Consider the following 27,604-nt stretch of genomic DNA (forward strand, 5'->3'; position numbering starts at 1 on the left):
TCCCCGTAGTAATAATTGATGCATTTAGCCTGGCTAGTCCCCTTAGTAATAACTGATGCATTTAGCCTGGCTAGTCCCCTTAGTAATAACTGATGCATTTAGCCTGGCTAGTCTCCATAGTAATAACTGATGCATTTAGCCTGGCTAGTCCCCTTAGTAATAATTGATGCATTTAGTCTGGCTAGTCCCCGTAGTAATAACTGATGCATTTAGCCTGGCTAGTCCCCGTAGTAATAATTGATGCATTTAGTCTGGCTAGTCCCCTTAGTAATAACTGATGCATTTAGCCTGGCTAGTCCCCGTAGTAATAACTGATGCATTTAGCCTGGCTAGTCTCCATAGTAATAATTGATGCATTTAGCCTGGCTAGTCCCCGTAGTAATAATTGATGCATTTAGCCAGGCTAGTCCCCGTAGTAATAACTGATGCATTTAGCCTGGCTAGTCTCCATAGTAATAACTGATGCATTTAGCCTGGCTAGTCCCCTTAGTAATAATTGATGCATTTAGTCTGGCTAGTCCCCTTAGTAATAACTGATGCATTTAGCCTGGCTAGTCCCCGTAGTAATAACTGATGCATTTAGCCTGGCTAGTCTCCATAGTAATAATTGATGCATTTAGCCTGGCTAGTCCCCGTAGTAATAATTGATGCATTTAGCCAGGCTAGTCCCCGTAGTAATAACTGATGCATTTAGCCTGGCTAGTCTCCATAGTAATAACTGATGCATTTAGCCTGGCTAGTCCCCGTAGTAATAATTGATGCATTTAGCCTGGCTAGTCCCCGTAGTAATAACTGATGCATTTAGCCTGGCTAGTCCCCGTAGTAATAATTGATGCATTTAGCCTGGCTAGTCCCCGTAGTAATAACTGATCCATTTAGCCAGGCTAGTCCCCGTAGTAATAATTGATGCATTTAGCCTGGCTAGTCCCCTTAGTAATAACTGATGCATTTAGCCTGGCTAGTCCCCGTAGTAATAACTGATGCATTTAGCCTGGCTAGTCCCCGTAGTAATAACTGATGCATTTAGCCTGGCTAGTCCCCGTAGTAATAACTGATGCATTTAGCCTGGCTAGTCCCCGTAGTAATAACTGATGCATTTAGCCTGGCTAGTCCCCGTAGTAATAATTGATCCATTTAGCCAGGCTAGTCCCCGTAGTAATAATTGATGCATTTAGCCTGGCTAGTCCCCGTAGTAATAACTGATGCATTTAGCCTGGCTAGTCCCCGTAGTAATAACTGATGCATTTAGCCTGGCTAGTCCCCGTAGTAATAATTGATGCATTTAGCCCGGCTAGTCCCCTTAGTAATAATTGATGCATTTAGCCTGGCTAGTCCCCTTAGTAATAATTGATGCATTTAGCCTGGCTAGTCCCCGTAGTAATAACTGATGCATTTAGCCAGGCTAGTCCCCGTAGTAATAATTGATCCATTTAGCCTGGCTAGTCCCCGTAGTAATAATTGATGCATTTAGCCTGGCTAGTCCCCTTAGTAATAACTGATGCATTTAGCCTGGCTAGTCCCCGTAGTAATAACTGATGCATTTAGCCTGGCTAGTCCCCATAGTAATAATTGATGCATTTAGCCAGGCTAGTCCCCGTAGTAATAATTGATCCATTTAGCCAGGCTAGTCCCCGTAGTAATAATTGATGCATTTAGCCTGGCTAGTCCCCTTAGTAATAATTGATGCATTTAGCCTGGCTAGTCCCCGTAGTAATAACTGATGCATTTAGCCAGGCTAGTCCCCGTAGTAATAATTGATGCATTTAGCCAGGCTAGTCCCCGTAGTAATAATTGATGCATTTAGCCTGGCTAGTCCCCGTAGTAATAACTGATGCATTTAGCCTGGCTAGTCCCCTTAGTAATAATTGATGCATTTAGCCTGGCTAGTCCCCGTAGTAATAACTGATGCATTTAGCCAGGCTAGTCCCCGTAGTAATAATTGATGCATTTAGCCTGGCTAGTCCCCGTAGTAATAACTGATGCATTTAGCCTGGCTAGTCCCCGTAGTAATAACTGATGCATTTAGCCTGGCTAGTCCCCTTAGTAATAACTGATGCATTTAGCCTGGCTAGTCCCCTTAGTAATAACTGATGCATTTAGCCTGGCTAGTCCCCGTAGTAATAATTGATGCATTTAGCCTGGCTAGTCCCCGTAGTAATAACTGATGCATTTAGCCAGGCTAGTCCCCATAGTAATAATTGATGCATTTAGTCTGGCTAGTCCCCTTAGTAATAATTGATGCATTTAGCCTGGCTAGTCTCCGTAGTAATAATTGATGCATTTAGCCTGGCTAGTCCCCGTAGTAATAATTGATGCATTTAGCCTGGCTAGTCCCCGTGGTAATAACTGATGCATTTAGCCTGGCTAGTCCCCGTAGTAATAATTGATGCATTTAGCCTGGCTAGTCCCCGTAGTAATAACTGATGCATTTCGCCTGGCTTGTCCCCATAGTAATAACTGATGCATTTAGCCTAGCTAGTCCCCATAGTAATAACTGATGCATTTAGCCTGGCTAGTCCCCATAGTAATAATTGATGCATTTAGCCTGGCTAGTCCCCATAGTAATAATTGATGCATTTAGCCTGGCTAGTCCCCATAGTAATAATTGATGCATTTAGCCTGGCTAGTCCCCATAGTAATAATTGATGCATTTAGCCTGGCTTGTCCCCGTAGTAATAATTGATGCATTTAGCCTGGCTAGTCCCCGTAGTAATAACTGATGCATTTAGCCTGGCTAGTCCCCGTAGTAATAATTGATGCATTTAGCCTGGCTAGTCCCCATAGTAATAATTGATGCATTTAGCCTGGCTAGTCCCCGTAGTAATAATTGATGCATTTAGCCTGGCTAGTCCCCATAGTAATAATTGATGCATTTAGCCTGGCTAGTCCCCGTAGTAATAATTGATGCATTTAGCCTGGCTAGTCCCCGTAGTAATAATTGATGCATTTAGCCTGGCTAGTCCCCGTAGTAATAATTGATGCATTTAGCCTGGCTAGTCCCCGTAGTAATAATTGATGCATTTAGCCTGGCTAGTCCCCTTAGTAATAATTGATGCATTTAGCCTGGCTAGTCCCCGTAGTAATAATTGATGCATTTAGCCTGGCTAGTCCCCGTAGTAATAATTGATGCATTTAGCCTGGCTAGTCCCCGTAGTAATAACTGATGCATTTAGCCTGGCTAGTCCCCGTAGTAATAACTGATGCATTTAGCCTGGCTAGTCCCCGTAGTAATAATTGATGCATTTAGCCTAGCTAGTCCCCGTAGTAATAATTGATGCATTTAGCCTGGCTAGTCCCCGTAGTAATAACTGATGCATTTAGCCTGGCTAGTCCCCATAGTAATAATTGATGCATTTAGCCTGGCTAGTCTCCATAGTAATAACTGATGCATTTAGCCTGGCTAGTCCCCGTAGTAATAATTGATGCATTTAGCCAGGCTAGTCCCCGTAGTAATAATTGATGCATTTAGCCTGGCTAGTCCCCGTAGTAATAACTGATGCATTTAGCCTGGCTAGTCCCCATAGTAATAATTGATGCATTTAGCCTGGCTAGTCTCCATAGTAATAACTGATGCATTTAGCCTGGCTAGTCCCCGTAGTAATAACTGATGCATTTAGCCTGGCTAGTCCCCGTAGTAATAACTGATGCATTTAGCCTGGCTAGTCCCCGTAGTAATAACTGATGCATTTAGCCTGGCTAGTCCCCGTAGTAATAACTGATGCATTTAGCCTGGCTAGTCCCCGTAGTAATAATTGATCCATTTAGCCAGGCTAGTCCCCGTAGTAATAATTGATGCATTTAGCCTGGCTAGTCCCCGTAGTAATAACTGATGCATTTAGCCTGGCTAGTCCCCGTAGTAATAACTGATGCATTTAGCCTGGCTAGTCCCCGTAGTAATAATTGATGCATTTAGCCCGGCTAGTCCCCTTAGTAATAATTGATGCATTTAGCCTGGCTAGTCCCCTTAGTAATAATTGATGCATTTAGCCTGGCTAGTCCCCGTAGTAATAACTGATGCATTTAGCCAGGCTAGTCCCCGTAGTAATAATTGATCCATTTAGCCTGGCTAGTCCCCGTAGTAATAATTGATGCATTTAGCCTGGCTAGTCCCCTTAGTAATAACTGATGCATTTAGCCTGGCTAGTCCCCGTAGTAATAACTGATGCATTTAGCCTGGCTAGTCCCCATAGTAATAATTGATGCATTTAGCCAGGCTAGTCCCCGTAGTAATAATTGATCCATTTAGCCAGGCTAGTCCCCGTAGTAATAATTGATGCATTTAGCCTGGCTAGTCCCCTTAGTAATAATTGATGCATTTAGCCTGGCTAGTCCCCGTAGTAATAACTGATGCATTTAGCCAGGCTAGTCCCCGTAGTAATAATTGATGCATTTAGCCAGGCTAGTCCCCGTAGTAATAATTGATGCATTTAGCCTGGCTAGTCCCCGTAGTAATAACTGATGCATTTAGCCTGGCTAGTCCCCTTAGTAATAATTGATGCATTTAGCCTGGCTAGTCCCCGTAGTAATAACTGATGCATTTAGCCAGGCTAGTCCCCGTAGTAATAATTGATGCATTTAGCCTGGCTAGTCCCCGTAGTAATAACTGATGCATTTAGCCTGGCTAGTCCCCGTAGTAATAACTGATGCATTTAGCCTGGCTAGTCCCCTTAGTAATAATTGATGCATTTAGCCTGGCTAGTCCCCTTAGTAATAACTGATGCATTTAGCCTGGCTAGTCCCCGTAGTAATAATTGATGCATTTAGCCTGGCTAGTCCCCGTAGTAATAACTGATGCATTTAGCCAGGCTAGTCCCCATAGTAATAATTGATGCATTTAGTCTGGCTAGTCCCCTTAGTAATAATTGATGCATTTAGCCTGGCTAGTCTCCGTAGTAATAATTGATGCATTTAGCCTGGCTAGTCCCCGTAGTAATAATTGATGCATTTAGCCTGGCTAGTCCCCGTGGTAATAACTGATGCATTTAGCCTGGCTAGTCCCCGTAGTAATAATTGATGCATTTAGCCTGGCTAGTCCCCGTAGTAATAACTGATGCATTTCGCCTGGCTTGTCCCCATAGTAATAACTGATGCATTTAGCCTAGCTAGTCCCCATAGTAATAACTGATGCATTTAGCCTAGCTAGTCCCCATAGTAATAATTGATGCATTTAGCCTAGCTAGTCCCCATAGTAATAATTGATGCATTTAGCCTAGCTAGTCCCCATAGTAATAATTGATGCATTTAGCCTGGCTAGTCCCCATAGTAATAATTGATGCATTTAGCCTGGCTTGTCCCCGTAGTAATAATTGATGCATTTAGCCTGGCTAGTCCCCGTAGTAATAATTGATGCATTTAGCCTGGCTAGTCCCCGTAGTAATAATTGATGCATTTAGCCTGGCTAGTCCCCATAGTAATAATTGATGCATTTAGCCTGGCTAGTCCCCGTAGTAATAATTGATGCATTTAGCCTGGCTAGTCCCCATAGTAATAATTGATGCATTTAGCCTGGCTAGTCCCCGTAGTAATAATTGATGCATTTAGCCTGGCTAGTCCCCTTAGTAATAATTGATGCATTTAGCCTGGCTAGTCCCCGTAGTAATAACTGATGCATTTAGCCAGGCTAGTCCCCGTAGTAATAATTGATCCATTTAGCCTGGCTAGTCCCCGTAGTAATAATTGATGCATTTAGCCTGGCTAGTCCCCTTAGTAATAACTGATGCATTTAGCCTGGCTAGTCCCCGTAGTAATAACTGATGCATTTAGCCTGGCTAGTCCCCATAGTAATAATTGATGCATTTAGCCAGGCTAGTCCCCGTAGTAATAATTGATCCATTTAGCCAGGCTAGTCCCCGTAGTAATAATTGATGCATTTAGCCTGGCTAGTCCCCTTAGTAATAATTGATGCATTTAGCCTGGCTAGTCCCCGTAGTAATAACTGATGCATTTAGCCAGGCTAGTCCCCGTAGTAATAATTGATGCATTTAGCCAGGCTAGTCCCCGTAGTAATAACTGATGCATTTAGCCTGGCTAGTCCCCGTAGTAATAACTGATGCATTTAGCCTGGCTAGTCCCCTTAGTAATAATTGATGCATTTAGCCTGGCTAGTCCCCGTAGTAATAACTGATGCATTTAGCCAGGCTAGTCCCCGTAGTAATAATTGATGCATTTAGCCTGGCTAGTCCCCGTAGTAATAACTGATGCATTTAGCCTGGCTAGTCCCCGTAGTAATAACTGATGCATTTAGCCTGGCTAGTCCCCGTAGTAATAATTGATGCATTTAGCCTGGCTAGTCCCCTTAGTAATAACTGATGCATTTAGCCTGGCTAGTCCCCGTAGTAATAATTGATGCATTTAGCCTGGCTAGTCCCCGTAGTAATAACTGATGCATTTAGCCAGGCTAGTCCCCATAGTAATAATTGATGCATTTAGTCTGGCTAGTCCCCTTAGTAATAATTGATGCATTTAGCCTGGCTAGTCTCCGTAGTAATAATTGATGCATTTAGCCTGGCTAGTCCCCGTAGTAATAATTGATGCATTTAGCCTGGCTAGTCCCCGTGGTAATAACTGATGCATTTAGCCTGGCTAGTCCCCGTAGTAATAATTGATGCATTTAGCCTGGCTAGTCCCCGTAGTAATAACTGATGCATTTAGCCAGGCTAGTCCCCGTAGTAATAACTGATGCATTAAGCCTGGGCGAGTCCCCGATAGTAATAACTGATGCATTTAGCCAGGCTAGTCCCCGTAGTAATAAGCGGACGCATTTAGCCTGGCTAGTCCCCATAGTAATAATTGATGCATTTAGCCTGGCTTGTCCCCGTAGTAATAATTGATGCATTTAGCCTGGCTAGTCCCCGTAGTAATAATTGATGCATTTAGCCTGGCTAGTCCCCGTAGTAATAATTGATGCATTTAGCCTGGCTAGTCCCCATAGTAATAATTGATGCATTTAGCCTGGCTAGTCCCCGTAGTAATAATTGATGCATTTAGCCTGGCTAGTCCCCATAGTAATAATTGATGCATTTAGCCTGGCTAGTCCCCGTAGTAATAATTGATGCATTTAGCCTGGCTAGTCCCCGTAGTAATAATTGATGCATTTAGCCTGGCTAGTCCCCGTAGTAATAATTGATGCATTTAGCCTGGCTAGTCCCCGTAGTAATAATTGATGCATTTAGCCTGGCTAGTCCCCTTAGTAATAATTGATGCATTTAGCCTGGCTAGTCCCCGTAGTAATAATTGATGCATTTAGCCTGGCTAGTCCCCGTAGTAATAATTGAATGCATTTAGCCTGGCTAGTCCCCGTAGTAATAATTGATGCATTTAGCCTGGCTAGTCCCCGTAGTAATAACTGATGCATTTAGCCTGGCTAGTCCCCGTAGTAATAACTGATGCATTTAGCCTGGCTAGTCCCCGTAGTAATAATTGATGCATTTAGCCTGGCTAGTCCCCGTAGTAATAATTGATGCATTTAGCCTGGCTAGTCCCCGTAGTAATAACTGATGCATTTAGCCTGGCTAGTCCCCATAGTAATAATTGATGCATTTAGCCTGGCTAGTCTCCATAGTAATAACTGATGCATTTAGCCTGGCTAGTCCCCGTAGTAATAATTGATGCATTTAGCCAGGCTAGTCCCCGTAGTAATAATTGATGCATTTAGCCTGGCTAGTCCCCATAGTAATAATTGATGCATTTAGCCAGGCTAGTCCCCGTAGTAATAACTGATGCATTTAGCCTGGCTAGTCCCCGTAGTAATAACTGATGCATTTAGCCAGGCTAGTCCCCATAGTAATAACTGATGCATTTAGCCTGGCTAGTCCCCGTAGTAATAACTGATGCATTTAGCCTGGCTAGTCCCCGTAGTAATAACTGATGCATTTAGCCTGGCTAGTCCCCGTAGTAATAACTGATGCATTTAGCCTGGCTAGTCCCCGTAGTAATAATTGATCCATTTAGCCTGGCTAGTCCCCGTAGTAATAATTGATCCATTTAGCCTGGCTAGTCTCCGTAGTAATAACTGATGCATTTAGCCTGGCTAGTCCCCTTAGTAATAATTGATGCATTTAGCCTGGCTAGTCCCCATAGTAATAATTGATGCATTTAGCCTGGCTAGTCCCCGTAGTAATAATTGATGCATTTAGCCTGGCTAGTCCCCGTAGTAATAATTGATGCATTTAGCCTGGCTAGTCCCCGTAGTAATAATTGATGCATTTAGCCTGGCTAGTCCCCGTAGTAATAATTGATGCATTTAGCCTATCTAGTCCCCGTAGTAATAATTGATGCATTTAGCCTGGCTAGTCCCCGTAGTAATAATTGATGCATTTAGCCTGGCTAGTCCCCTTAGTAATAATTGATGCATTTAGCCTGGCTAGTCCCCGTAGTAATAATTGATGCATTTAGCCTGGCTAGTCCCCGTAGTAATAATTGATGCATTTAGCCTGGCTAGTCCCCGTAGTAATAATTGATGCATTTAGCCTGGCTAGTCCCCGTAGTAATAATTGATGCATTTAGCCTGGCTAGTCCCCGTAGTAATAATTGATGCATTTAGCCTGGCTAGTCCCCGTAGTAATAATTGATGCATTTAGCCTGGCTAGTCCCCGTAGTAATAATTGATGCATTTAGCCTGGCTAGTCCCCGTAGTAATAATTGATGCATTTAGCCTGGCTAGTCTCCATAGTAATAACTGATGCATTTAGCCTGGCTAGTCCCCGTAGTAATAATTGATGCATTTAGCCTGGCTAGTCCCCGTAGTAATAATTGATGCATTTAGCCTGGCTAGTCCCCGTAGTAATAATTGATGCATTTAGCCTGGCTAGTCTCCATAGTAATAATTGATGCATTTAGCCTGGCTAGTCCCCGTAGTAATAACTGATGCATTTAGCCAGGCTAGTCCCCGTAGTAATAACTGATGCATTTAGCCTGGCTAGTCCCCGTAGTAATAACTGATGCATTTAGCCAGGCTAGTCCCCGTAGTAATAACTGATGCATTTAGCCTGGCTAGTCCCCGTAGTAATAATTGATGCATTTAGCCAGGCTAGTCCCCGTAGTAATAATTGATCCATTTAGCCTGGCTAGTCCCCGTAGTAATAATTGATGCATTTAGCCTGGCTAGTCTCCATAGTAATAATTGATGCATTTAGCCTGGCTAGTCCCCGTAGTAATAATTGATGCATTTAGCCTGGCTAGTCCCCATAGTAATAACTGATGCATTTAGCCTGGCTAGTCCCCATAGTAATAACTGATGCATTTAGCCTGGCTTGTCCTGGTTTCCATAGCAGCAATTAAACAGTTCAAGATAAAGATTCTAAATGATTCCTTCTAGTTCTAGAATGTGAATGTGAATCAGTGTTCTGTATGGAAATGGAATAGAACTGAATCCCAAACCTGATTTTAAATAGCAGCATGTAGAAGGACATTGGTTTAGTGTACGGCTAGTGGAGAAACACAGTATTTCTCCTGATTTGAGACAATAGCTTTTCAATAGGAAGTCATTCGATGATGGACAACGGATATGATTGTCCATCATTAGACCCACTATGTTCGCTTTCGTACGTATGTAACTTGTCCCGGGGGGGGAAAAAATTATATTCATGTTTTAAAAGACAGAAAACGGACAATGACGACTGCATGTGTGTCCCAGAGACCGTATAGAACAGCTGTGGCCTAAGCCGTCAGTGCCCAGACTGGTGTAGTGACAGCAGCTGGCCACTAGATGTCACTGTTGCTGTGTGAGTTACTGTTTTGTCGTGGTCATCCTCCAACTTGGACTTTGGAGCTACGTAATCCTAAAAAAAAAAACATTCAAATATTTGAGGAAGTAAGTTATCTGGCTGGAGAGAATAGGTTACTGTTGGCCTGGTACGGTAGAGACTGGGTTACTGTTGGTCTGGTACAGTAGAGACTGGGTTACTGTCGGCCTGGTACAGTAGAGACTGGGTTACTGTTGGTCTGGTACTGTAGAGACTGGGTTACTGTTGGTCTGGTACAGTAGAGACTGGGTTACTGTGGCCTGGTACAGTAGAGACTGGGTTACTGTTGGTCTGGTACAGTAGAGACTGGGTTACTGTCGGCCTGGTACAGTAGAGACTGGGTTACTGTTGGTCTGGTACAGTAGAGACTGGGTTACTGTTGGTCTGGTACAGTAGAGACTGGGTTACTGTTGGTCTGGTACAGTAGAGACTGGGTTACTGTTGGTCTGGTACAGTAGAGACTGGGTTACTGTTGGTCTGGTACAGTAGAGACTGGGTTACTGTTGGTCTGGTACAGTAGAGACTGGGTTACTGTTGGTCTGGTACAGTAGAGACTGGGTTACTGTTGGTCTGGTACAGTAGAGACTGGGTTACTGTTGGCCTGGTACAGTAGAGACTGGGTTACTGTTGGTCTGGTACAGTAGAGACTGGGTTACTGTTGGCCTGGTACAGTAGAGACTGGGTTACTGTTGGTCTGGTACAGTAGAGACTGGGTTACTGTTGGCCTGGTACGGTAGAGACTGGGTTACTGTTGGTCTGGTACAGTAGAGACTGGGTTACTGTTGGTCTGGTACAGTAGAGACTGGGTTACTGATGGTCTGGTACAGTAGAGACTGGGTTACTGTTGGTCTGGTACGGTAGAGACTGGGTTACTGTCGGCCTGGTACAGTAGAGACTGGGTTACTGTTGGTCTGGTACAGTAGAGACTGGGTTACTGTTGGTCTGGTACAGTAGAGACTGGGTTACTGTTGGTCTGGTACAGTAGAGACTGGGTTACTGTTGGTCTGGTACAGTAGAGACTGGGTTACTGTTGGTCTGGTACAGTAGAGACTGGGTTACTGTTGGTCTGGTACAGTAGAGACTGGGTTACTGTTGGTCTGGTACAGTAGAGACTGGGTTACTGTTGGTCTGGTACAGTAGAGACTGGGTTACTGTTGGCCTGGTACAGTAGAGACTGGGTTACTGTTGGTCTGGTACAGTAGAGACTGGGTTACTGTTGGTCTGGTACAGTAGAGACTGGGTTACTGTTGGTCTGGTACAGTAGAGACTGGGTTACTGTTGGTCTGGTACAGTAGAGACAGGGTTACTGTTGGTCTGGTACAGTTAGTAACCTCTATAGGACAGACAGGGTTACTGTTGGTCTGGTACAGTTAGTAACCTCTATAGGTCAGACAGGGTTACTGTTGGTCTGGTACAGTTAGTAACCTCTATAGGTCAGACAGGGTTACTGTTGGTCTGGTACAGTTAGTAACCTCTATAGGTCAGACAGACAGGGTTACTGTTGGTCTGGTACAGTTAGTAACCTCTATAGGTCAGACAGACAGGGTTACTGTTGGTCTGGTACAGTTAGTAACCTCTATAGGTCAGACAGGGTTACTGTTGGTCTGGTACAGTTAGTAACCTCTATAGGACAGACAGGGTTACTGTTGGTCTGGTACAGTTAGTAACCTCTATAGGTCAGACAGGGTTACTGTTGGTCTGGTACAGTTAGTAACCTCTATAGGTCAGACAGGGTTACTGTTGGTCTGGTACAGTTAGTAACCTCTATAGGTCAGACAGGGTTACTGTTGGTCTGGTACAGTTAGTAACCTCTATAGGTCAGACAGGGTTACTGTTGGTCTGGTACAGTTAGTAACCTCTATAGGTCAGACAGGGTTACTGTTGGTCTGGTACAGTTAGTAACCTCTATAGGTCAGACAGGGTTACTGTTGGTCTGGTACAGTTAGTAACCTCTATAGGTCAGACAGGGTTACTGTTGGTCTGGTACAGTTAGTAACCTCTATAGGTCAGACAGGGTTACTGTTGGTCTGGTACAGTTAGTAACCTCTATAGGTCAGACAGGGTCACTGTTGGTCTGGTACAGTTAGTAACCTCTATAGGTCAGACAGGGTTACTGTTGGTCTGGTACAGTTAGTAACCTCTATAGGTCAGACAGGGTTACTGTTGGTCTGGTACAGTTAGTAACCTCTATAGGTCAGACAGGGTTACTGTTGGTCTGGTACAGTTAGTAACCTCTATAGGACAGACAGGGTTACTGTTGGTCTGGTACAGTTAGTAACCTCTATAGGTCAGACAGGGTTACTGTTGGTCTGGTACAGTTAGTAACCTCTATAGGTCAGACAGGGTTACTGTTGGTCTGGTACAGTTAGTAACCTCTATAGGTCAGACAGGGTTACTGTTGGTCTGGTACAGTTAGTAACCTCTATAGGTCAGACAGGGTTACTGTTGGTCTGGTACAGTTAGTAACCTCTATAGGTCAGACAGGGTTACTGTTGGTCTGGTACAGTTAGTAACCTCTATAGGTCAGACAGGGTTACTGTTGGTCTGGTACAGTTAGTAACCTCTATAGGTCAGACAGGGTTACTGTTGGTCTGGTACAGTTAGTAACCTCTATAGGTCAGACAGGGTTACTGTTGGTCTGGTACGGTTAGTAACCTCTATAGGTCAGACAGGGTTACTGTTGGTCTGGTACGGTTAGTAACCTCTATAGGACAGACAGGGTTACTGTTGGTCTGGTACAGTTAGTAACCTCTATAGGTCAGACAGGGTTACTGTTGGTCTGGTACGGTTAGTAACCTCTATAGGTCAGACAGGGTTACTGTTGGTCTGGTACGGTTAGTAACCTCTATAGGACAGACAGGGTTACTGTTGGTCTGGTACAGTTAGTAACCTCTATAGGTCAGACAGGGTTACTGTTGGTCTGGTACAGTTAGTAACCTCTATAGGTCAGACAGGGTTACTGTTGGTCTGGTACAGTTAGTAACCTCTATAGGTCAGACAGGGTTACTGTTGGTCTGGTACAGTTAGTAACCTCTATAGGTCAGACAGGGTTACTGTTGGTCTGGTACAGTTAGTAACCTCTATAGGACAGACAGGGTTACTGTTGGTCTGGTACAGTTAGTAACCTCTATAGGTCAGACAGGGTTACTGTTGGTCTGGTACAGTTAGTAACCTCTATAGGTCAGACAGGGTTACTGTTGGTCTGGTACAGTTAGTAACCTCTATAGGACAGACAGGGTTACTGTTGGTCTGGTACAGTTAGTAACCTCTATAGGTCAGACAGGGTTACTGTTGGTCTGGTACAGTTAGTAACCTCTATAGGTCAGACAGGGTTACTGTTGGTCTGGTACAGTTAGTAACCTCTATAGGTCAGACAGGGTTACTGTTGGTCTGGTACAGTTAGTAACCTCTATAGGACAGACAGGGTTACTGTTGGTCTGGTACAGTTAGTAACCTCTATAGGTCAGACAGGGTTACTGTTGGTCTGGTACAGTTAGTAACCTCTATAGGTCAGACAGGGTTACTGTTGGTCTGGTACAGTTAGTAACCTCTATAGGTCAGACAGGGTTACTGTTGGTCTGGTACAGTTAGTAACCTCTATAGGACAGACAGGGTTACTGTTGGTCTGGTACAGTTAGTAACCTCTATAGGTCAGACAGGGTTACTGTTGGTCTGGTACAGTTAGTAACCTCTATAGGTCAGACAGGGTTACTGTTGGTCTGGTACAGTTAGTAACCTCTATAGGTCAGACAGGGTTACTGTTGGTCTGGTACAGTTAGTAACCTCTATAGGTCAGACAGGGTTACTGTTGGTCTGGTACAGTTAGTAACCTCTATAGGTCAGACAGGGTTACTGTTGGTCTGGTACAGTTAGTAACCTCTATAGGTCAGACAGGGTTACTGTTGGTCTGGTACAGTTAGTAACCTCTATAGGTCAGACAGGGTTACTGTTGGTCTGGTACAGTTAGTAACCTCTATAGGTCAGACAGGGTTACTGTTGGTCTGGTACAGTTAGTAACCTCTATAGGTCAGACAGGGTTACTGTTGGTCTGGTACAGTTAGTAACCTCTATAGGACAGACAGGGTTACTGTTGGTCTGGTACAGTTAGTAACCTCTATAGGTCAGACAGGGTTACTGTTGGTCTGGTACAGTTAGTAACCTCTATAGGTCAGACAGGGTTACTGTTGGTCTGGTACAGTTAGTAACCTCTATAGGTCAGACAGGGTTACTGTTGGTCTGGTACAGTTAGTAACCTCTATAGGACAGACAGGGTTACTGTTGGTCTGGTACAGTTAGTAACCTCTATAGGTCAGACAGGGTTACTGTTGGTCTGGTACAGTTAGTAACCTCTATAGGTCAGACAGGGTTACTGTTGGTCTGGTACAGTTAGTAACCTCTATAGGTCAGACAGGGTTACTGTTGGTCTGGTACAGTTAGTAACCTCTATAGGTCAGACAGGGTTACTGTTGGTCTGGTACAGTTAGTAACCTCTATAGGTCAGACAGGGTTACTGTTGGTCTGGTACAGTTAGTAACCTCTATAGGTCAGACAGGGTTACTGTTGGTCTGGTACAGTTAGTAACCTCTATAGGTCAGACAGGGTTACTGTTGGTCTGGTACAGTTAGTAACCTCTATAGATCAGACAGGGTTACTGTTGGTCTGGTACAGTTAGTAACCTCTATAGGTCAGACAGGGTTACTGTTGGTCTGGTACAGTTAGTAACCTCTATAGGACAGACAGGGTTACTGTTGGTCTGGTACAGTTAGTAACCTCTATAGGTCAGACAGGGTTACTGTTGGTCTGGTACAGTTAGTAACCTCTATAGGTCAGACAGGGTTACTGTTGGTCTGGTACAGTTAGTAACCTCTATAGGACAGACAGGGTTACTGTTGGTCTGGTACAGTTAGTAACCTCTATAGGTCAGACAGGGTTACTGTTGGTCTGGTACAGTTAGTAACCTCTATAGGTCAGACAGGGTTACTGTTGGTCTGGTACAGTTAGTAACCTCTATAGGTCAGACAGGGTTACTGTTGGTCTGGTACAGTTAGTAACCTCTATAGGTCAGACAGGGTTACTGTTGGTCTGGTACAGTTAGTAACCTCTATAGGACAGACAGGGTTACTGTTGGTCTGGTACAGTTAGTAACCTCTATAGGTCAGACAGGGTTACTGTTGGTCTGGTACAGTTAGTAACCTCTATAGGTCAGACAGGGTTACTGTTGGTCTGGTACAGTTAGTAACCTCTATAGGACAGACAGGGTTACTGTTGGTCTGGTACAGTTAGTAACCTCTATAGGTCAGACAGGGTTACTGTTGGTCTGGTACAGTTAGTAACCTCTATAGGACAGACAGGGTTACTGTTGGTCTGGTACAGTTAGTAACCTCTATAGGACAGACAGGGTTACTGTTGGTCTGGTACAGTTAGTAACCTCTATAGGTCAGACAGGGTTACTGTTGGTTTGGTACAGTTAGTAACCTCTATAGGTCAGACAGGGTTACTGTTGGTCTGGTACAGTTAGTAACCTCTATAGGTCAGACAGGGTTACTGTTGGTCTGGTACAGTTAGTAACCTCTATAGGTCAGACAGGGTTACTGTTGGTCTGGTACAGTTAGTAACCTCTATAGGTCAGACAGGGTTACTGTTGGTCTGGTACAGTTAGTAACCTCTATAGGTCAGACAGGGTTACTGTTGGTCTGGTACAGTTAGTAACCTCTATAGGTCAGACAGGGTTACTGTTGGTCTGGTACAGTTAGTAACCTCTATAGGTCAGACAGGGTTACTGTTGGTCTGGTACAGTTAGTAACCTCTATAGGTCAGACAGGGTTACTGTTGGTCTGGTACAGTTAGTAACCTCTATAGGTCAGACAGGGTTACTGTTGGTCTGGTACAGTAATTAAAGGGAGGAGAGACCGTTACTGTCCCTGTCCCTGCATGTGTAAACTCTTTAAACCCTTTATACCTGTATAAACATGTATCACAAGTAATACACAATTTACCTACCATCTACCACCTCTCCCTGTCTCTCTCTCCCTCTTTTTCAGTCTCTCTCCCTCTTTTTCAGTCTCTCTCCCTCTTTTTCAGTCTCTCTCCCTCTTTTTCAGTCTCTCTCTCTCTTTTTCAGTCTCTCTCTCTCTTTTTCAGTCTCTCTCCCTCTTATTCAGTCTCTCTCTCTCTCTTTTTCAGTCTCTCTCTCTCTTATTCAGTCTCTCTCTCTCTCTTTTTCAGTCTCTCTCCCTCTTTTTCAGTCTCTCTCTCTCTTTTTCAGTCTCTCTCTCTCTTATTCAGTCTCTCTCCCTCTTATTCAGTCTCTCTCTCTCTCTCTCTTATTCAGTCTCTCTCTCTCTCTCTCTTATTCAGTCTCTCTCTCTCTCTTTTTCAGTCTCTCTCTCTCTTTTTCAGTCTCTCTCCCTCTTTTTCAGTCTCTCTCCCTCTTTTTCAGTCTCTCTCCCTCTTTTTCAGTCTCTCTCTCTCTTTTTCAGTCTCTCTCTCTCTTTTCAGTCTCTCTCTCTCTTTTTCAGTCTCTCTCTCTCTTTTTCAATCTCTCTCTCTTTTTCAGTCTCTCTCTCTCTTTTTCAGTCTCTCTCTCTTTTTCAGTCTCTCTCTCTTTTTCAGTCTCTCTCTCCCTCTTATTCAGTCTCTCTCTCTCTCTTTTTCAGTCTCTCTCTCTCTCTTTTTCAGTCTCTCTCTCCCTCTTATTCAGTCTCTCTCTCTCTCTTTTTCAGTCTCTCTCTCTCTCTTATTCAGTCTCTCTCTCTCTTTTTCAGTCTCTCTCTCTCTTTTTCAGTCTCTCTCCCTCTTATTCAGTCTCTCTCTCCCTCTTATTCAGTCTCTCTCTCTCTCTTATTCAGTCTCTCTCTCTCTCTTTTTCAGTCTCTCTCCCTCTTTTTCAGTCTCTCTCCCTCTTTTTCAGTCTCTCTCCCTCTTTTTCAGTCTCTCTCCCTCTTTTTCAGTCTCTCTCTCTCTTTTTCAGTCTCTCTCTCTCTTTTTCAGTCTCTCTCTCTCTTTTTCAGTCTCTCTCTCTCTTTTTCAGTCTCTCTCTCTTTTTCAGTCTCTCTCTCTCTTTTTCAGTCTCTCTCTCTTTTTCAGTCTCTCTCTCTCTTTTTCAGTCTCTCTCTCCCTCTTATTCAGTCTCTCTCTCTCTCTTTTTCAGTCTCTCTCTCTCTCTTTTTCAGTCTCTCTCTCTCTCTTATTCAGTCTCTCTCTCTCTCTTTTTCAGTCTCTCTCTCTCTCTTATTCAGTCTCTCTCTCTCTTTTTCAGTCTCTCTCTCTCTCTTTTTCAGTCTCTCTCTCTCTCCTTAGCCAGGTGTTTGTTACAGTCCTCTGGTTACAGATGGAGTGTGACAAATCACCTTTAATCAACAAGCCCATCTACAAACATAAGTACACACACAGAACAGGTTATACCAGGACAGTAGACTGAAGAGAATAGCTGACCATACCTGTAACTACCTGTATTTACTGTTTAGTTGTAATACCACACCTGTAACTACCTGTATTTACTGTTTAGTTGTAATACCATACCTGTATTTACTGTTTAGTTGTAATACCACACCTGTAACTACCTGTATTTACTGTTTAGTTGTAATACCATACCTGTAACTACCTGTATTTACTGTTTAGTTGTAATACCATACCTGTAACTACCTGTATTTACTGTTTAGATGTAATACCACACCCGTAACTACCTGTATTTACTGTTTAGTTGTAATACCATACCTGTAACTACCTGTATTTACTGTTTAGTTGTAATACCATACCTGTAACTACCTGTATTTACTGTTTAGTTGTAATACCATACCTGTAACTACCTGTATTTACTGTTTAGTTGTAATACCATACCTGTATTTACTGTTTAGTTGTAATACCATACCTGTAACTACCTGTATTTACTGTTTAGTTGTAATACCACACCTGTAACTACCTGTATTTACTGTTTAGTTGTAATACCATACCTGTAACGGAGGGTTAGGCTTGGGGACGGAGGGTTAGGCTTGGGGACTGAGGGTTAGGTGTAGGAACGGAGGGTCTGGTTTAGGAACGAGGGTTAGTTTTAGGAACGGAGGGTTAGTTTTAGGAACGGAGGGTTAGTTTTAGGAACGGAGGGTTAGGTGTAGGAACGGAGGGTCTGGTTTAGGAACGAGGGTTAGTTTTAGGAACGGAGGGTTAGTTTTAGGAACGGAGGGTTAGGTGTAGGAACGGAGGGTCTGGTTTAGGAACGAAGGGTCTGGTTTAGGAACGAAGGGTTAGGTGTAGGAACGGAGGGTTAGGTGTAGGAACGGAGGGTTAGGTTTAGGAACGGAGGGTTAGGGCAAGATCCAGGTTAGTTATAGTTTAAGTCAGGTTAAAGTTTCAGAACAAGGCATTTTCTGCTGGTTAAAAATACACTTCCTTAATATGTAACTCTGCTGCTACTGACTGGGGTTGAAACCAAGGACCATCTGCGCCCTACGAGACTGTCTTAGTCCACTATGAGACTGTCTTAGTCCACTATGAGACTGTCTTAGTCCACTATGAGACTGTCTTAGTCCACTATGAGACTGTCTTAGTCCACTATGAGACTGTCTTAGTCCACTATGAACTGTCTTAGTCCACTATGAGACTGTCTTAGTCCACTATGAGACTGTCTTAGTCCACTACGAGACTGTCTTAGTCCACTACGAGACTGTCTTAGTCCACTACGAGACTGTCTTAGTCCACTACGAGACTGCCTTAGTCCACTACGAGACTGTCTTAGTCCACTACGAGACTGTCTTAGTCCACTACGAGACTGCCTTAGTCCACTACGAGACTGCCTTAGTCCACTACGAGACTGCCTTAGTCCACTGAGCTGAAGGCCTTCAGGCTGATCATTATATGGATGTTGTTTACTGAGTCCTCTCTTGTACGTACTGTACACACACACACACACACACACACACACACACACACACACACACACACACACACACACACACACACACACACACACTCACCGAATAGAACACAGAGTAGCATGGAAGAACCTGATAGTCAATGAGTGAATCTAAACTGTGTGTGTGTGTGTGTGTGTGTGGTGTAAGCGTGTTGGAACTTGCACAGTCACTGAAACAAACACGCCAGACTTCTTAAGAAACACATGCTGACGCACCCGGCCACTGTGGCACCTTCCACCTCCTCTGTAAACACGCTCCACCAGAGCCAACGCCCTCCACACACACACACACACACACACACACACACACCACACACACCACACATTACACACACACCACACACACACACACACACACACACACCACACACACACCACACACACACACACACCACACACACACCACACCACACACCACACACAAACACACACACCACACACACCACACACACACACACTGTTACACACACACACCACACACACACACCACACACCACACACCACACACACACCACACACACACACACCACACACACACCACACACACACACACATTACACACACACACACCACACATTACACACACACCCACACACACACACACACACACACACACACACACATTACACACACACACACACACATTACACACACACACACACACACCACACACACACACACCACACACACACACACTGTCACACACACACACTGTTACACACACACACTGTTACACACACACACTGACACACACACACACTGTTACACACACACACACACACACCACACACCACACACACACAGAGGGAGCCTGACAATAACAGTGGGTGTTACCTGTATCTAGAGGTGAGACTGGGGGGAGGTGTCCAGTCTGATCTCAGTGGGTGTTACCTGTATCTAGAGGTGAGACTGGGGGGGGGGATGTCCAGTCTGATCTCAGTGGGTGTTACCTGTATCTAGAGGTGAGACTGGGGGGGGGGGGGGGGGGGGGGGGGGGGGGTGTCCAGTCTGATCTCAGTGGGTGTTACCTGTATCTAGAGATGAGACTGGGGGGGGGGGGGGGGTGTCCAGTCTGATCTCAGTGGGTGTTACCTGTATCTAGAGGTGAGACTGGGGGGGGGGGGGGTCCAGTCTGATCTCAGTGGGTGTTACCTGTATCTAGATGTATCTAGACTCAGGGGCCACCCGTTGGGGAACCCTGGACTCAGGGGCCAGAGAATGGGGTCTATAGTAGCATAGATGGACACTAATGAATTAACTGGTCTCTCTCTACTCCCTCCCTTCCTCTGTCTCTCTCCCTCCCATTTCTCCCCCCCTCTCCATCTCAGACAGGGATGACTGTCCCTTAGACGGTAGGGGCGTGTCTGCAGACGGATCACTGGGCGTGGTTCCGGAGGAGAGGAAGAAACGTGGCGGAGCAGAACTGAGAGAGCTGTGGAGGAAGGCGGTCCTACAACAGATACTACTACTGAGAATGGAGAGAGAGAACCACAAGATACAGGGTAACACACAGATACTACTACTGAGAATGGAGAGAGAGGACAAGATACAGGGTAATACACAGATACTACTACTGAGAATGGAGAGAGAGGACAAGATACAGGGTAACACACAGATACTACTACTGAGAATGGAGAGAGAGAACAAGATACAGGGTAATACACAGATACTACTACTGAGAATGGAGAGAGGACAAGATACAGGGTAACACACAGATACTACTACTGAGAATGAGGAGAGAGAACCACAAGATACAGGGTAACACAGATACTACTACTGAGAATGGAGAGAGAGAACAATTTGTAAGTCGCTCTGGATAAGAGCGTCTGCTAAATGACTTAAATGTAAATGTAAACAAGATACAGGGTAACACACAGATACTACTACTGAGAATGGAGAGAGAGAACAACAAGATACAGGGTAACACACAGATACTACTACTGAGAATGGAGAGAGAGGACAAGATACAGGTTAACACACAGATACTACTACTGAGAATGGAGAGAGAGGACAAGATACAGGGTAACACACAGATACTACTACTGAGAATGGAGAGAGAACAACAAGATACAGGGTAACACACAGATACTACTACTGAGAATGGAGAGAGAGGACAAGATACAGGGTAACACACAGATACTACTACTGAGAATGGAGAGAGAGGACAAGATACAGGGTAACACAGATACTACTACTGAGAATGGAGAGAGAGAACAACAAGATACAGGGTAACACACAGATACTACTACTGAGAATGGAGAGAGAGAACAAGATACAGGGTAACACAGATACTACTACTGAGAATGGAGAGAGAGGACAAGATACAGGATAACACACAGATACTACTACTGAGAATGGAGAGAGAGAACAAGATACAGGATAACACACAGATACTACTACTGAGAATGGAGAGAGAGGACAAGATACAGGATAACACACAGATACTACTACTGAGAATGGAGAGAGAGGACAAGATACAGGGTAACACACAGATACTACTACTGAGAATGGAGAGAGAGGACAAGATACAGGGTAACACACAGATACTACTACTGAGAATGGAGAGAGAGGACAAGATACAGGATAACACACAGATACTACTACTGAGAATGGAGAGAGAGGACAAGATACAGGGTAACACACAGATACTACTACTGAGAATGGAGAGAGAGGACAAGATACAGGGTAACACACAGATACTACTACTGAGAATGGAGAAAGAGAACAACAAGATACAGGGTAACACACAGATACTACTACTGAGAATGGAGAGAGAGGACAAGATACAGGGTAACACACAGATACTACTACTGAGAATGGAGAGAGAGAACAACAAGATACAGGGTAACACACAGATACTACTACTGAGAATGGAGAGAGAGGACAAGATACAGGATAACACACAGATACTACTACTGAGAATGGAGAGAGAGGACAAGATACAGGATAACACACAGATACTACTACTGAGAATGGAGAGAGAGAACAAGATACAGGATAACACACAGATACTACTACTGAGAATGGAGAGAGAACAACAAGATACAGGATAACACACAGATACTACTACTGAGAATGGAGAGAGAGGACAAGATACAGGATAACACACAGATACTACTACTGAGAATGGAGAGAGAGGACAAGATACAGGGTAACACACAGATACTACTACTGAGAATGGAGAGATAGGACAAGATACAGGGTAACACACAGATACTACTACTGAGAATGGAGAGAGAGGACAAGATACAGGGTAACACACAGATACTACTACTGAGAATGGAGAGAGAACAACAAGATACAGGGTAACACACAGATACTACTACTGAGAATGGAGAGAGAGGACAAGATACAGGGTAACACACAGATACTACTACTGAGAATGGAGAGAGAGGACAAGATACAGGGTAACACACAGATACTACTACTGAGAATGGAGAGAGAGGACAAGATACAGGGTAACACACAGATACTACTACTGAGAATGGAGAGAGAGAACAACAAGATACAGGGTAACACACAGATACTACTACTGAGAATGGAGAGATAGGACAAGATACAGGGTAACACACAGATACTACTACTGAGAATGGAGAGAGAGGACAAGATACAGGGTAACACACAGATACTACTACTGAGAATGGAGAGAGAACAACAAGATACAGGGTAACACACAGATACTACTACTGAGAATGGAGAGAGAGGACAAGATACAGGGTAACACACAGATACTACTACTGAGAATGGAGAGAGAGGACAAGATACAGGGTAACACACAGATACTACTACTGAGAATGGAGAGAGAACAAGATACAGGGTAACACACAGATACTACTACTGAGAATGGAGAGAGAGGACAAGATACAGGGTAACACACTGATACTACTACTGAGAATGGAGAGAGAGGACAAGATACAGGGTAACACACAGATACTACTACTGAGAATGGAGAGAGAACAAGATACAGGGTATCACACAGATACTACTACTGAGAATGGAGAGAGAGAACAAGATACAGGGTAACACACAGATACTACTACTGAGAATGGAGAGAGAGAACAAGATACAGGGTAACACACAGATACTACTACTGAGAATGGAGAGAGAGAACAAGATACAGGGTAACACACAGATACTACTACTGAGAATGGAGAGAGAGGACAAGATACAGGGTAACACACAGATACTACTACTGAGAATGGAGAGAGAGGACAAGATACAGGGTAACACACAGATACTACTACTGAGAATGGAGAGAGAACAAGATACAGGGTAACACACAGATACTACTACTGAGAATGGAGAGAGAGAACAAGATACAGGGTAACACACAGATACTACTACTGAGAATGGAGAGAGAGAACAAGATACAGGGTAACACACAGATACTACTACTGAGAATGGAGAGAGAGAACAAGATACAGGGTAACACACAGATACTACTACTGAGAATGGAGAGAGAGAACAAGATACAGGGTAACACAGATACTACTACTGAGAATGGAGAGAGAGAACAAGATACAGGGTAACACACAGATACTACTACTGAGAATGGAGAGAGAGAACAAGATACAGGGTAACACACAGATACTACTACTGAGAATGGAGAGAGAGAACAAGATACAGGGTAACACACAGATACTACTACTGAGAATGGAGAGAGAGAACAAGATACAGGGTAACACACAGATACTACTACTGAGAATGGAGAGAGAGAACAAGATACAGGGTAACACACAGATACTACTACTGAGAATGGAGAGAGAGAACAAGATACAGGGTAACACAGATACTACTACTGAGAATGGAGAGAGAGGACAAGATACAGGGTAACACACAGATACTACTACTGAGAATGGAGAGAGAGGACAAGATACAGGGTAACACACAGATACTACTACTGAGAATGGAGAGAGAGAACAAGATACAGGGTAACACACAGATACTACTACTGAGAATGGAGAGAGAGAACAAGATACAGGGTAACACAGATACTACTACTGAGAATGGAGAGAGAGGACAAGATACAGGGTAACACACAGATACTACTACTGAGAATGGAGAGATAGGACAAGATACAGGGTAACACACAGATACTACTACTGAGAATGGAGAGAGAGGACAAGATACAGGGTAACACACAGATACTACTACTGAGAATGGAGAGAGAACAACAAGATACAGGGTAACACACAGATACTACTACTGAGAATGGAGAGAGAGGACAAGATACAGGGTAACACACAGATACTACTACTGAGAATGGAGAGAGAGGACAAGATACAGGGTAACACACAGATACTACTACTGAGAATGGAGAGAGAGGACAAGATACAGGGTAACACACAGATACTACTACTGAGAATGGAGAGAGAGAACAACAAGATACAGGGTAACACACAGATACTACTACTGAGAATGGAGAGATAGGACAAGATACAGGGTAACACACAGATACTACTACTGAGAATGGAGAGAGAGGACAAGATACAGGGTAACACACAGATACTACTACTGAGAATGGAGAGAGAACAAGATACAGGGTAACACACAGATACTACTACTGAGAATGGAGAGAGAGGACAAGATACAGGGTAACACACTGATACTACTACTGAGAATGGAGAGAGAGGACAAGATACAGGGTAACACACAGATACTACTACTGAGAATGGAGAGAGAACAAGATACAGGGTATCACACAGATACTACTACTGAGAATGGAGAGAGAGAACAAGATACAGGGTAACACACAGATACTACTACTGAGAATGGAGAGAGAGAACAAGATACAGGGTAACACACAGATACTACTACTGAGAATGGAGAGAGAGAACAAGATACAGGGTAACACACAGATACTACTACTGAGAATGGAGAGAGAGGACAAGATACAGGGTAACACACAGATACTACTACTGAGAATGGAGAGAGAGGACAAGATACAGGGTAACACACAGATACTACTACTGAGAATGGAGAGAGGACAAGATACAGGGTAACACACAGATACTACTACTGAGAATGGAGAGAGAGAACAAGATACAGGGTAACACACAGATACTACTACTGAGAATGGAGAGAGAGAACAAGATACAGGGTAACACACAGATACTACTACTGAGAATGGAGAGAGAGAACAAGATACAGGGTAACACACAGATACTACTACTGAGAATGGAGAGAGAGAACAAGATACAGGGTAACACAGATACTACTACTGAGAATGGAGAGAGAGAACAAGATACAGGGTAACACACAGATACTACTACCGAGAATGGAGAGAGAGAACAAGATACAGGGTAACACACAGATACTACTACTGAGAATGGAGAGAGAGAACAAGATACAGGGTAACACACAGATACTACTACTGAGAATGGAGAGAGAGAACAAGATACAGGGTAACACACAGATACTACTACTGAGAATGGAGAGAGAGAACAAGATACAGGGTAACACACAGATACTACTACTGAGAATGGAGAGAGAGAACAAGATACAGGGTAACACAGATACTACTACTGAGAATGGAGAGAGAGGACAAGATACAGGGTAACACACAGATACTACTACTGAGAATGGAGAGAGAGGACAAGATACAGGGTAACACACAGATACTACTACTGAGAATGGAGAGAGAGGACAAGATACAGGGTAACACACAGATACTACTACTGAGAATGGAGAGAGAACAACAAGATACAGGGTAACACACAGATACTACTACTGAGAATGGAGAGAGGACAAGATACAGGATAACACACAGATACTACTACTGAGAATGGAGAGAGAGGACAAGATACAGGGTAACACAGATACTACTACTGAGAATGGAGAGAGAGAACAAGATACAGGGTAACACACAGATACTACTACTGAGAATGGAGAGAGAGAACAAGATACAGGGTAACACAGATACTACTACTGAGAATGGAGAGAGAGAACAAGATACAGGATAACACACAGATACTACTACTGAGAATGGAGAGAGAGGACAAGATACAGGGTAACACACAGATACTACTACTGAGAATGGAGAGAGAACAACAAGATACAGGGTAACACACAGATACTACTACTGAGAATGGAGAGAGAGAACAAGATACAGGATAACACACAGATACTACTACTGAGAATGGAGAGAGAGAACAAGATACAGGGTAACACACAGATACTACTACTGAGAATGGAGAGAGAGGACAAGATACAGGGTAACACAGATACTACTACTGAGAATGGAGAGAGGACAAGATACAGGGTAACACACAGATACTACTACTGAGAATGGAGAGAGAGGACAAGATACAGGGTAACACACAGATACTACTACTGAAAATGGAGAGAGAGGACAAGATACAGGGTAACACAGAGATACTACTACTGAGAATGGAGAGAGAACAACAAGATACAGGGTAACACACAGATACTACTACTGAGAATGGAGAGAGAGGACAACAAGATACAGGGTAACACACAGATACTACTACTGAGAATGGAGAGAGAGGACAACAAGATACAGGGTAACACACAGATACTACTACTGAGAATGGAGAGAGAGAACAAGATACAGGATAACACACAGATACTACTACTGAGAATGGAGAGAGAGGACAAGATACAGGATAACACACAGATACTACTACTGAGAATGGAGAGAGAGGACAAGATACAGGATAACACACAGATACTACTACTGAGAATGGAGAGAGAGAACAAGATACAGGGTAACACACAGATACTACTACTGAGAATGGAGAGAGAGGACAAGATACAGGGTAACACACAGATACTACTACTGAGAATGGAGAGAGAGGACAAGATACAGGGTAACACACAGATACTACTACTGAGAATGGAGAGAGAGGACAAGATACAGGGTAACACACAGATACTACTACTGAGAATGGAGAGAGAGAACAAGATACAGGGTAACACACAGATACTACTACTGAGAATGGAGAGAGAGGACAAGATACAGGGTAACACAGATACTACTACTGAGAATGGAGAGAGAGGACAAGATACAGGATAACACACAGATACTACTACTGAGAATGGAGAGAGAGGACAAGATACAGGGTAACACACAGATACTACTACTGAGAATGGAGAGAGAGGACAAGATACAGGGTAACACACAGATACTACTACTGAGAATGGAGAGAGAGGACAAGATACAGGGTAACACACAGATACTACTACTGAGAATGGAGAGAGAGAACAAGATACAGGGTAACACACAGATACTACTACTGAGAATGGAGAGAGAGGACAAGATACAGGGTAACAGATACTACTACTGAGAATGGAGAGAGAACAAGATACAGGATAACACACAGATACTACTACTGAGAATGGAGAGAGAGAACAAGATACAGGGTAACACACAGATACTACTACTGAGAATGGAGAGAGAGAACAAGATACAGGGTAACAGATACTACGACTGAACATCAGCTGTTTGAGGTTATTTGAGGATATAGACGGAGAGTCATGACCTCAGTCAACCCTGCTCATCACACACACACCTCGGTGAAACTGGCGTGTCTCTGGCAACCGTAAAGTGATCGTTAATTGTTCTCTAGGTATTCAACAACACGTTTGTAACATTAAATACCTAGAAGGCAGATGTTGTCATCGGGTGTGTGTGGTCTTACCTGGTGAAGGTACAGTTCAGCTGAGGTTGTGCCGTGTGTTGCCAGGGGTAACGCCCGACCTCATGGCGGTTAACGCTTTGGGCCAGTAACCGAAAGGGCGCTACGATGAATCTCTGAGCCGACAAGGTGGGAAAAATCTGTCGATGTTGCCTTGAGCAAGACACTAAACCCCTAATGGATCCAGGGTCACGGTTAATAGTGGCTGACCCCCCCCCCCCCACCCTCTCTCTGACCCCCCCCCCCTCTCTCTCAGACCCTGACCCCCCCCCCCCCCCCCTCCGACGGTGTCT

The 27,604-nt window shown here is 43.9% G+C and overlaps 1 protein-coding gene across 1 annotated transcript in view; it reads left to right on the forward strand.

Moving 5' to 3' along the window:
• Positions 1–27,604, forward strand: part of tbc1d1 (TBC1 (tre-2/USP6, BUB2, cdc16) domain family, member 1) — a gene marked incomplete in the record, with an annotated part of 182,307 nt that overhangs the window by 112,538 nt on the left and 42,165 nt on the right. Inside the window, 1 exon segment of the mRNA XM_071408381.1 lies at positions 19,983–20,156. Coding sequence (XP_071264482.1) covers positions 19,983–20,156 — 174 coding nt within the window.

The sequence above is a fragment of the Salvelinus alpinus genome, chromosome 6 (genome assembly GCF_045679555.1).
Source record: "Salvelinus alpinus chromosome 6, SLU_Salpinus.1, whole genome shotgun sequence".
Taxonomy (NCBI): Eukaryota; Metazoa; Chordata; class Actinopteri; order Salmoniformes; family Salmonidae; genus Salvelinus; species Salvelinus alpinus.